The 12,808-nt window shown below is 47.6% G+C and overlaps 1 protein-coding gene across 1 annotated transcript; it reads left to right on the forward strand.

The window, feature by feature from the left end:
• The first annotated feature begins 6,986 nt into the window (after positions 1–6,986).
• On the forward strand, positions 6,987–8,296 carry LOC120697196. Its single transcript, XM_039980347.1, has 2 exons — positions 6,987–7,455; positions 7,614–8,296. Exons 1-2 carry the CDS (start codon positions 7,208–7,210, stop codon positions 7,753–7,755), a joined length of 390 nt encoding a protein of 129 aa, XP_039836281.1. The 5' UTR covers positions 6,987–7,207; the 3' UTR covers positions 7,756–8,296.
• Positions 8,297–12,808: the final 4,512 nt, after the last annotated feature.

Genomic DNA, 12,808 nt, shown 5'->3' on the forward strand with positions numbered 1-12,808 from the left:
AGTCTCCTCAATTATATGCCACGATGATTGATGAAATGAAATGAATGAAAGGGTAATAAAAAGGAAGAAGAAGAGAGATGGGCAGGTGTTTATCATCTGCTTAGGATTTCTCCTTCCAACCCTGTGCGTCCTCGCATGGCAGGTACTCAGGGAGGATCGTCATCGTCGGAGCCAACTGTTGAAGAGCGACTTGAAGGTCTGAAACTCGTGGGTGAAGAAGGCGAGGAACTTGATCTGTCGGGTGAACTTGATGAACTGGTGAAGGAAGTCAGATGACTTGCGTTGATGAGGGTTCATACATCAAAAACCTTCAGCCATGCGGCCCTGTTCAACCACATGAGGAATGCTTGGTCGGCAGCAAAGGAGATCCTTTTTAAGGTAAAAGGAGATGATATTTTTCTGGTGCAGTTTAATTGTTTGGGGGTGATTGGTCGAAGGTGATGGAGGGGGGACCTTGGATTTTCCGAGGGGCCCCGGTGATGCTGGCTAAGTACGATGGTTTCTCCAATATTATGAACATCCTTTGAAGATGATCCCAGCTTGGGTGAGGATCATGGGTTTACCGGAAGGTTTAATGAAGAAGAAGGTTTTAGCGGAGAAAGTGGTTGCAAAGGTTGGAGAGGAATCAATATTGGTGATGGTCACAGAAGGGAAACTCAACCTGTCGGTGTCCTGGCCCGGGGGTCCGGATCCCAACTAATAAATGCTACGTGTTTCCTCGTCCCAGATGTTGATGCAAGAGGCAACACAATAACGCACGGGTTTATCCTGGTTCCAGCCGCGGGGCCGTACGTCCACCAAGAGGGTGTGTGAGGGCACTATATTATCTTGCACCCGAAGTGCTTATAGTAGGGGGTACAAGCGAGGCAAGAGAGGGAGGGAGGCTCCCAAGTCTCTGCTAGGAGAGGAGTTGAGCGTGGCGAGTAGCGATGTTGGGCTAGAAGCGAGTATGTGCTCTGTGAGCGGTGTAATGCCTAGAGAGCCGACCGACCCCCTTAAGGGAAGCCCGCCTCCTCCTTTTATAGACACAAGGAGGGACGGGTACATGTACAGGGGATCGCGGAAGTCGTCGTTTCTCCCCGAGCTGTGCGGATACAACAGTCGAGTACTGTGGGAAGTACACTGTGGGGTATGGCGTCGGGCATGGCGGTCGTCCTGGGTATCGTCCTTGGTCTTGCGGAGATCGCGCCGGCGTCCTGCCAGCCCCAGCAGGCGGCGTGGTCATCGCTGTAGGGTGTACAGTCCTCCAGATGTGGCGTAGTGGCGTTCCGTGGGCCCTGCAGGTCAGGGTCTTGCGTGCTCCAGTGGTAACGGGGCACCTGGCGACCCCGGACCCCCCTGGACAAAGTGCCGGCGTGCGCACTAAGGAGGTTCAAAGGTCGCGTGGAGGTCCCAGACCCCTCGAGGGGGGGGGGAGGTCCGGGCCTCCGGCCGCTAGCGCCGGGCGTCCCTCTTCGAGGGGCTCGTGGCGACACTGGACCCCTCCCGGGCTGGAGGCGTGCCCGGGGCCATACACGCGGGTGAGGTGGAGTCCGGACAGCCGGAGTAGGCAGAATAGTAACGGGAACTGTGCCGAGCGCATCTCGTCCCGCGTCGCAGGGCCCACAGTGCTGCCACAGCGTCCGGGATGGCGGAGCAGTGACCGGAGTTGGCGGACGGGACTCCGGTCACAGCCACTGTGGGGAATGGCGGCCTGACGCCGTCTGTCCTGGGCGCTGTGGAGGAATAGTTGGCACTTAATGCCTCCGTACGACGGGTGGGTGAGCGGCAGGGCCATTTGTCCTTTACGCCGAGGGGTGGCCTCGAGCGAGGCGGAGATGAGTTGCCCGCTCGAGGGCAGGTTCGCTACCCTCGAGTGAGGCGGGGGAGGAGTTGCCCGCTTGAGGGTAGATTCGCTACCCTCTAGCGAGGCGGAGATGCGAGGTGTAGTCGAGGGTCTCGACAGGAGCCCTCGAGCGAGGCGGAGATCGCTCCACGGGTTCGAGGAAGGTGCGGGTGGGCCGCATGCTGGGCTTCTTTGAGTCCCTTCCTTTCTTCCAGATTGGAAGGAGGCCGTGGGCCTTCGTGGGCCCAGTTGCCTGATATGTGTTTTGCGTTTTTAGGGTGATCTTAGTACCCCGATTAGGGTGTCCCTAATCGTGGTACCCGACACAACTTAATCTTGATAAACCCTTGGTGAGATTTGTTCCAATTATTCTTAAAGAGGCAAAGAAATATCCTGTTCAATACGAGAGACTACCGCAGTTCTATGCTTTCTGTGGTCTTCTAGGTCATGAGGTACGGGAGTGTGGGGACGGAGTTCATGAACCAGAAACTTGTGAATGGGGGGATTGGCTTCTGGTCAAGTTTCCAGTCACTGCTGGGCGATAGCCTATGGGTTGTGACAGCGGCAGGGATGGACGGGAATTTTCAAGAGGAAGAGGCCACGTGCGCGGTTTTGGCCGAGGTGATCAGGAGGATGTTTTAGAGTACCCTTATGAAACTGAAAATGAGGACACAGCAGCAAATGTTCGAATGATGGTTACTCATATAGAAGGTAAATTTGATAGCCCTGAGAAGGTGCAAGATAAAAAGAGATTAAGGAAGAGTGAGGAACCCCAAAATACTGATATAAAGATGGCATCATCGGCGTCCTCCCTCGAGGAGGGTTGCCGAGCCCAATGAGGATCTTAGCTTGGAACTACTGCGGGCTCGCAAGTGCCCGAGCAGTTCGCGCGCTTCTGGAGATCCAAAAGCGTGAAAACACCGATGTGATTTTTCTGTCTGAATCACATCTGGGGAAAGTTAAGGCAGAAAAATTAAGGAGGAGAGTTGGTTTTGATCATCTGCTTCTCCATGAGAGCGATGGGCGCAGTGGTGGTCTTCTACTGATGTGGAAGAAGGAAACAAAAATTGTTGCAAATGATATCTCACGATTCTTCATTGATGTTACGGTAGAAGATGAGGTGAGCTGGAGACTAACGGGATTTTATGGAGAACCAAAGTGGGATAAAAAAAAGTGATTCGTGGGTTCAGCTAAGAGATTTGCATGGGAGGATAAGCCAACCATGGCTTGTTCTGGGAGACTTTAATGAGATTTTGTACAATACTGAGAAGGAGGGTGGTGTTCCTCGACCGCAAAGATACATGCAAGCTTTTCATGACACTTTGTCAGATTGTGGTCTGGCAGATTTGGGCTATGAAGGTGATAGGTTCACCTGGCAAAGAGGAAGAATAAGGGAATGTCTGGATAGAGGAGTAGAGAACAGTTCTTGGAACCAGCTATTCCCATCATCTAGATTGGTTAATGCTGAAATGACTAAATCAGATCATAGGCCAATTGTGGTTGATACGGAAGGTGTTGTTGTGCCCCATGTTGTTGAAAGGAAGAGGCAGTTTGAGGCACGTTGGTTATCAGAGGCCACTGTCAATGAGATAGTTTGCACTGCGTGGGAATGTGCAAGTCTGCCTGGTGGGGGCTCCACGCTCATGCAGAAGACGCGCCAAGTCCATGAGGACTTACACACATGGGACCGAGAGGTGTTGAAAGCACCTGTTCGGCATATGAAGAAACTAAAAAAAGAGTTGGAAAAAGTGCGCAGAGGTCCATTGACTGATGATAACTTAGCAAGGCAAAAGGAGTTGCTACTGAATATTGAGCTCTTACTAGAACAAGAGGAAATTTATTGGGTGCAAAGGGCACGTGCAAACTGGTCAAAGCATGGTGATAGGAATTCGGATTTCTTCCAGAATCTTGCAACTAGCAGGCGCCGGAGGAATCTAATTAAATTTTGATTGATGATAATGGTGTGAAACATGAAGATGCATCAGGTATGAAGGTTGATGATAATGGTGTGAAACATGAAGATGCATCAGGTATGAAGGATCTAGTGCAGTCTTATTTCACCAACCTATATACTTCGGAGGTTAATCATCTTGGGCCGGAGGCGCTATCTGATGTTGGCAGGAGGGTTTCAAATGAGATGAATAATGAGCTTATAGCCCCTTTTACCCGAGAAGAGGTAAAAGCATCTCTATTTAGTATTGGGGATTTGAAAGCCCCGGGGCCTGATGGGCTCCATGCAATTTTCTTTAAACGGTTTTGGAATATGTTGGGTGAAGATCTGGAGAAGGAGGTTTTGGACGCTATTAATTCTGCTGGTATTCCGGAAGGGTGGAATGAAACCACAATAGTTCTGATTCCGAAGGTTGATAGTCCAGAGAAGGTAACACAATTTGGGCCCATCAGTTTGTGCAATGTGGTCTATAAAGTTATTTCAAAAATTCTTGCTAATAGACTAAAGAAGCTTCTACAAGATATTGTTAGTTGTTATCAAAGCGCTTTTGTGCCAGGTAGATTAATAACATATAATATCTTGGTAGCTTATGAGAGCATTCATGCAATTAAAAAGAAACAAAGCAAGAGGGGTTTATGTGCGGTCAAGCTAGATATGCATAAAGCTTATGATCGGGTTGAGTGGATTTATTTGAAACAAATAATGTTGAAGATGGTTTTTCATCCACAATGGGTTGATATCATTATGAGTTGTGTTACAACGGTTAAATACAATATCCGATTTAATGGGATGGAAACATAAGTATTTACACCATCCAGGGGACTGAGGCAAGGTGACCCTTTATCACCTTACTTATTTTTATTAGTAGCCGAGGGCTTATCCAGTATGATACAAGGAGCAGAACGCCGAGGTGAGATCGAAGGTGTAAAAGTTTGTAGCGGGGCCCCTGTTATATCACACCTCTTTTTTGCTGATGATTCACTGATCTTGATGCATGCGGATCATCGGAATGCCATGGCTTTGAGAGGTGTTTTGGACCGATATTGTGATGTTTCGGGCTAGAAAGTTAGTAAAGGAAAGTCGAGTATTTTCTTTAGTGGGAACACGGAAGTGGAGGTCAAGGATCTGGTTTGTGAAACGTTGAATGTCATGACAGAGTCCCTTAATGGTAAGTATTTGCGACTTCCAGCGCTGGTGGGCGCTAACAGAAGTGATCGCTTCTGGCATCTGGTGGAACGAGTTCGGGCTCGAATAGGTGGTTGGAAGGAAAAGTTGTTGAGTCTGGGAGGGAAGGAAATTCTCATCAAATCGATTGCTCAAGCAATACCAGTATATGCGATGATGGTGTTCAGGCTCCCTCAGAAAATTTACAAAGGAGTTACTGACACGATATCATAGCATTGGTGGGGCGATGACGACGAGAAGAAGAGAATACATTGGTCGGCTTGGTGGAAAATGTGTATACCGAAGCTCAAAAGAGGAATGAGCTTCAGGGATCTACAGAGTTTTAACTTGGCTTTATTAGCGAAGCAAGTCTGGAGGTTGTTGTGCGATCCAGATTCTTAATGTGCAAAGGTGCTGAGGGCAAAGTATTTTCCAGATGGAAATATATTAAATGCCAAACCAAAGCAGGGTTCATTTTTTACTTGGCAAAGTATTCTTGCAGGATTGGAGTGCTTCGAAAAGGGATATATTTGGAGAGTTGGGGATGGATCCAAAATTAACATATGGGAAGACCCATAGATTCCAGCTAGCCATAATTTACGGGTTCAGACTCCAAGAGGATCAAGATTGGTAACAACTGTAAATGAGCTAATCAGTCCAGTTGACGGTTTTTGGGATGTAAATTTGGTGCGTGCTCTTTTCTGGCCTGTGGATGCGGAAAGGATTTTACAGATTCCTTTGCACCATGGTAGGGAGGACACAGTTGCCTGGCACTTTAATCGGAGTGGTCTCTTTTCTGTTTGATCTGCTTATCATGTGCAATGGGAACATAAATATGGCAGTAGACCAGGTTTTGATCAAGCGGGAGGCTCAAACTATATGAAGGTATGGGATACACTCTGGAAGCTGAAATTACCGAGTAAAGTGAAGATTTTTGGCTGGCGAGCTTTACGGGGCTTTATTCCGTGCAATGGAATTTTGGCAAACAAACATATTGGAAATCAAAGCTCCTGCCCGGTCTGTCACCTGGGTTGTGAGGACGTGATGCATGTGCTATTTACTTGTCAGAGAGCCCGGGCAATCTGGCGCTGTTTGGGAGTGTGGAATCAAATCCGGGAAGTAATTGTGGAAGATCACTCAGGCTCTGTTATTCTGGAAGAGATCCTTTGAAGAAATGTAATGTTATCGGAACTGAACAATGTGGGTTTTGCGGAGCTTATTTTAACTGGGGGATGGTACCTATGATGGGAAAGAAGACAGATATTTCATGGAGAAGCTGTGCAGAGTTTCGCAAGGTTGGCAATGTCAATTGTTGTGCTGTCTCAGAACTACGCTAACGCCAGCAAGAAGGAGGCCCAAGAGAAGGAGGGCTGGAAGAGGCCAATTGAAGATTTTGTTAAACTTAATATTGATGGGAGCTATAGTGAAGAAACAGGCACATGCGCTACGGGTGCGATTATTAGAGATCATACAGGTGGAGTGGTTGCCATGGGCAGAGATACTTATCACATGTTGGTGATGCACCTATGGCGGAGGCTTATGCGTTGCTGGATGGCTTCGTCTTGCGGAGCAGGTCGGTTGCAACTGGATTATTATTAACTCGTATTGTATGCAGGTTGTAACTACAATACGAGAGGGTTTCTCGGCAACTACAACAGCGACAGTTTATGATGAATGCTTATCAATTTGGATGACTTTTAGTTCAATCTCTATAGAGCATTGTAAGAGGTGCCAACCAAGTAGCACATGAGTTAGCAAAAAATTCTTTCGTCAATAGGACTTCTTGTACTTGGGCCGATGAGCCGCCTAGTTTTCTCATTGCTACTTTGGCAAATGATGCAATCATATTCCATAATCAATAAAGTCGGCCATGAAGGCATTCCCTCAAAAAAAAAAGAGAGATGGGCAGTCGGCCACTGGCTGACTCAGAGTCTGGCCCACTCTATGTACTAGTACGATGGGGATGTTGTACTGTTCACGCACGGTCACTGCAGTACGGGACCCGGCAGCGACGTACTATGTGTATGTGCGGTTCGTGCCCGCCTAGCTAGCTCCCTCGCTTATCCGGTGATCCAGTTTGTGAGGTCGCGGTTCATCCTCGTCGCCACCACCTCCAACCTTGCCTTGTATTAACCCCCTCTCCTCGTCGCGAGCTATTGCCAGCTTATTCCTCGATCGCTCGCAGTCGCAGAATCCTCTCCAATATTCTTCGCTCCATCGATCATCCATCCCCTGCTCTCTTCGGTGGTGATCAGTGCGATCCACCAATGGCTGCCGTCGTGAACGCGCCAGCGGCTGGTTGTTGCACGGTGGCGGCCCGCTCCTCCGCTTGGCAGCAGCAGCAGCTGCCGCCGTTGATGAGGGCGAGGAGGTCAAGCAGGGCGCCCGGGCGGCTGGTGGCGGTGGCCGCGGTGGGCGACGTGGCGGCGGAGGGCAACACGTACCTCATCGCCGGCGCGGTCGCCGTCGCGCTCGTGGGCACGGCCTTCCCCATCCTCTTCTCGCGCAAGGACACGTAAGCTGCAATCTTATCTTATGGCCTAGTATAGTATCTCGACTGATCAGAGAGTCTCTCGATCGATCTTAGAGCAGGTAGCCTAGTAGCGAGCTTCCATCATCATATAATCCATGGCATGGCCAAATAATAAACGATCGATCGATCCTGTGCTGCAGGTGCCCGGAATGCGACGGCGCCGGCTTCATCCGCAAGGCGGGCTCGACGCTCCGGGCCAACGCGGCGAGGAAGGACCAGGCCCAGATCGTCTGCCCCAACTGCAACGGCCTCGGCAAGCTCGGGCAGATCGACAAGCAGTAGCTCTAGCTCATGCTAATTCATTCACCAAGCACTATATATACATTAATTACAGTGAATTCGGTTCCATAATCCATGCCGGCTCCATCGATCAACCGACGCTACAACAATATAGGTAGAGAAATAATGTCCCAATTTGCTGTCAACTGGTGTGTGCTGTATACGTGCCCGTTTGATCATCATCAGCGTGGGTGAAAAGGGTATACCGGGCACTCTGAATCTTTTCTGACAGGTTTTGAAATTTGAATAAGTGTATTGGATGAATGTGAATGTCATTTTTGTCTGTAATTTTCTTTTTGTCACAAAACATATCAGCGTAACGCTGGCAGTGTTTATCATTTGTCTCCACCCATGCATTTTACCATTAGTAAGGCCTGCTGGTTCTGAATCTTCCCTGTACACTTTATCTATTTGGGGCTCGTTTTGTATGGGATCGGTCGTTCCTCTCTTCTAAACTTGTAATGATCTCTCTCATGTTGAAGTGTGCTGCATTGCATGTGGTGGCCACTTTGTAATAATAAGAACTCTTTGCAATTCTTATCTACATCAACCCAGCTAGCGTTAATTGAAGCGCGGTGGCTACAAGTTCATCTATACGGCTCGCATCCAACGATAATAGACATAATCACTGAGTTGTGCTACTAATTAATACGCTGATACTACTAATGATCAAGGGGATGCAGTGTTTGGTTTAGGGGGATGGATTAGGTCGTCGATGATCACCGCCACTCGACGATCCGCCGCCAATCTTCTCCTCCTGTGGCTATATGGACCAGTGATCGTAGCAGCAGCAGCAGCATCAGCTCGATGAAGATGACTATATATAAAGGCACTGTATCCTATGGAAACCAGCCCACCTGTGCAAACTTTAGAAACTCCAATCTACACCGCAGGATCACCATCCGAAGGCACTGGACACTCCAATCTACACTGCAGGATCACCATCCGAAGGCACTGGACAGAGATGGGGAAAATTTGCACTCACCCCCCCCCCCCCGTTTCGTCCGGCGAGCGAAGCGCCGTTCCGTCTAGCCACCCCATTCGCTTCCTTCTGCCTCCGTCCATGCCGTTTCCATCCAGGAGGTGCACCCCCGTCCGCTGCCGGCGGCCTCCATCTCCAGCAGCGACGCCGCCCCTCAAAAGCTGTACAGCGCCGTCGGCATCCGAAGCCCTGCTGCGCAGCCGCACTCCGAAGCCCATCAGCGCCTCCGCTGCCCGATTCCCCTCCAGCAGCGCTGAAAGCATCTAGGCCCTCAAGGTATGTTTCGGTGATTAATGACAACCATTATTGTGACTAATAAGTTTGTACAGCTTAATAGATCATTATCGCTCATTTGGTCATATGTCAAAAGAGGCCCCTCAATTTCATTATTCAAAAAGGCGATCTCGGTATTCAACTCAATTATATGTCAAGACTAGGGATCTTTCTAGTCCTAAGTGTCATAAGGTTGAGAAGGACACTTAGGTTAAAATATGTTTTATAGTTTTGTAGTGATCGCACTATTAAGAGGGGTTAAGGCCAAGTAACTTGAGCATGGACATGGTCAATCAAAAATGGATGCACACTATGGTCACTCGGGTTTTCAGAAGTTCAAATAAGTGGTTCTCAACTTATATCTCAAGAATATTTGGATTTCATTCAAGACTCAAATCAGAAAAGGCAAAATCAGGAAAAAGTCTCTACACCGGTTTAACCGACGACTCCAATTTTCTATACGTCGGTTAAACGAAATCAGCAGAGTCTGGACAAGTCAATACACCGGTTAAACCGACGCGTTTGAATTGAACGTCGGTGCATTAGTCCAGAGTTGGTTTTTCCAGGGTGTTTCAAGGTTCTATACACCAGTTAAACCGACTATGTTTGAATTGAGACGTCGGTGCAATTGACCAGTGAGATGGTTTTTCCAGGAATTTCTGAAGTTGTACTCACCGGTTAAACCGACGATGGTTTTGAGTTAACGTCGGTGCAGTTGTCCAGAGACTTGGTTTTTCAGTTGATCAGAAGACAACTACACTCACCGGTTAAACCGATGATACGTCGGTTAATCTGCCCAAGTTGTAACGGCTAGTTTTCAGAAGGGGCAGTTTACATTCATCGTTTAAACCGACGCTGACTATTGGAGGTACGTCGGATTAACCGGCGCTACGCAGTTTTCTGGTAGCTTTTCTCCAACGGCTCTATTCGTGTGAGCTGCCTATATATACCCCTCCAATGGGTCATTTTGCCACTTTTGACACCAGGCAACATCCAAACACTCATACTATAGTCAAGAGCCACTTTGAGCTTCATCTTTCACATACTTATTCATCCAATCAATCAAGAAGCAAGATTAAGGACTTGAGTAGAGAGAAGCTTGTGTGCATCCGTTCTTGGTGATCGGTTCTTGCTCAAGTGAAGGCCCTAGCTTGTTACTCTTGGTGATTGGCATCACCTAGGCGATCTTGGTGATCGAGGTGTTTCTCGCGGAGCTTGCCAAGGATTGTGGGAGCCCGGAGAAGAAGATTGTACGTGGCTTGAGCTCCACCACGCCGGGATGGTGAACGGAGACTCTTAGTGAGCGCCCAAGTCTCGGTGACATGGGAGGTGACAAGACTCTTAGTGTCACAACGTGGATTAGGGGTGTGTGCCAACACATCGACACCACGGGAAAAAATCCGGTTGTCTCTTGGACTCTCTCTCTTTTCAAGCATTTACTTTCATGCAATCTTTCATGTGCTTGACCTTAGAGATCATAGCTTAGCTCTACCTTGCTTTGTTTCATATCTTTGTTAGCTTGTGTAGCTTGCTTTGTTTAGCCGGTTGGTGAATTGAGCCTTACTAGCATTGCATAGGTTAAGGTTGTTTTATCTATCTTAGAATTTTGAAAAAGGCCCAATTCACCCCCCCTCTTGGTCCATCGATCCTTACAATTGGTATCAGAGCCTCGTTGCTCATTTGGATCATTAGGCTTCACTGCCTAGAGCTATGGCCAAGATGGGTGGTTCGCCTCCTCACTTCGAGGGCAAGAACTTTGCTTATTGGAAAGTTCGCATGGCCGCATATCTTGATACGATTGCCCCGAAGTGTGGTTGGCAACTAAGACCGGGTTCACCGGAACTCCCACCACCGAACAACTAAAGTGGAATGCTAAGGCTAGAAATGCAATTTTCGAAGCCATTAGTGAGGAAGTCTTTGCTAGAGTAAATGGCATGGACTTAGCAAGTGATATATGGAAAGAGCTAATTGAAATTCATGAAGGCTCCACAAAAGTCCGTGAACAAAAATATCACTTGTTTAGAGCAAAGTATGATTCTTTTAAGATGATTGCTCATGAAAATTGCAATGATATGTATTCTCGCTTGAATGTCATTGTCAAGGACATTAATGCTCTTGAAGTTTCTAAAATTGACAGTGGCTCCATCAACCGCAAAATTATCATGCTCCTTCCGAAGCCCAAGTATAACATTATCAATGCTATGCTTCAAAAGGAGAATCTTGATGCAATGGAAGTGGGAGAGCTTGTGGGCGAAATTCGCGCTCATGAAATGGGTATCCTTGGTATGTCCGAAGAGCCAACAACAAGCAAGTCAATTGCTCTCAAAACAAGGCCAACAAGCACCGCAAGCTCAAGGTGGTCAAGCAAGAATCTAGCTCAAGCAATGAAGAAGAAGAGCATCATGAGAGCTCATCCGATGATGAAGAAGATGGGGAACTTGCTCTCATGATGAGAAAGTTCACACGCTTGAGCGACAAGATAAACAAGAAGGGTTACAACTTTGACCCCAAAAGAAGGATGTTCCGGCCTAGGGAAGATGTCAAGTACAAAACATGCTACAATTGTGGAGAAAAAGGCCACATCTCTCCCGATTGCCCCAAGCCGGACAAGAGAAAGAAGGACAACAAAGGCAAATATCGCCATGATTCAAGCGATGATGAAGAGGATGAGAAGAAGAACAAGAACAAGAAGGTTGGGAAGAAGAAGAGCCATGACAAGAAGACCAAGCTCTTCCCAAAGAAGAAAGGGCACACCAAGAGAAGCTTCTTGGTGGAAAAACAAAAATGGGTGACCGATGTCTCATCAAGCGAAGATTCAAGTGATGAAGAAGATATCGTCACCATCGCCCTCACAAATGAAGAATCACCACTACCTCCGCCTCCAATGTGCCTCATGGCCAAAAGTAACTCTAAGGTATGTGAGAGTGAAGATGATAGTGATGATGAGCTTGACCCTAATGAGTTTGCTAACCTCATTAATGAGTATACATCCGTCATCAAGAGGGAAAAGGGCAAAGTCAAGGTTCTTGAGAGCACTCGTGCCAAGTTAGAGCTTGCCCACTCCGATTTGCTTGGCAAGTACAATGACTTGCTCAAAAAGCATAATGAGTCACTTGTACTTGCTAAGCAAGTTGAAGAGAGCCACAAAAAGCTTAAACAAGAGCATAGGGAGTTGGCTCACAAGTATCAAGAACTTGAATTTGCCTATGAAGCAATTGACCCAAGTCTTGAGAACTTTGCTCATGAAACTATTGAGAAGGTCAATGCTTCTACTTCATGTGATGACCTACTCATTAATGCAAATGCTACTAATGCTTTGCCTGAGCTTGCACCTTCTAGGGAAAAGGAATTGATGGATCAAGTGGCAAGCCTCAAGAGTAGTGTGGAGAAGCTCTCAAGAGGAGAATACATCCACAAGGAGATTCTCTTCAACAATGCCCGTGACTATGGCAAGAGAGGTCTTGGTTCTTTTCCGGAGCCAAACATAGCTACTACTCCTTCTCCGGAGATCAAGATTAGCTTCATCAAGGAAGTTGGTTCATATTGCCAACATTGCCAAGTCACCGGGCACCACACTAGGGAGTGCACTTTACCATCACGTCATCTTCCTAATTTACCCAAGAATTACTCATCAACGTTTCAAAATAACCATTTTCTCTTGAGTAAAGTGAAGGGCAAGGTGAAGGCCAAATTCATTGGCAAACTCACTAAGGAGTCAAAGAAGAAGCTCCCCAAGCAACTTTGGGTCCCAAAAGCTCTTGTCACACATGTGCAAGGCCCAAAGCTTGTTTGGGTTCCTAA

The sequence above is a fragment of the Panicum virgatum genome, chromosome 3K (genome assembly GCF_016808335.1).
Source record: "Panicum virgatum strain AP13 chromosome 3K, P.virgatum_v5, whole genome shotgun sequence".
Lineage (NCBI taxonomy): Eukaryota > Viridiplantae > Streptophyta > Magnoliopsida > Poales > Poaceae > Panicum > Panicum virgatum.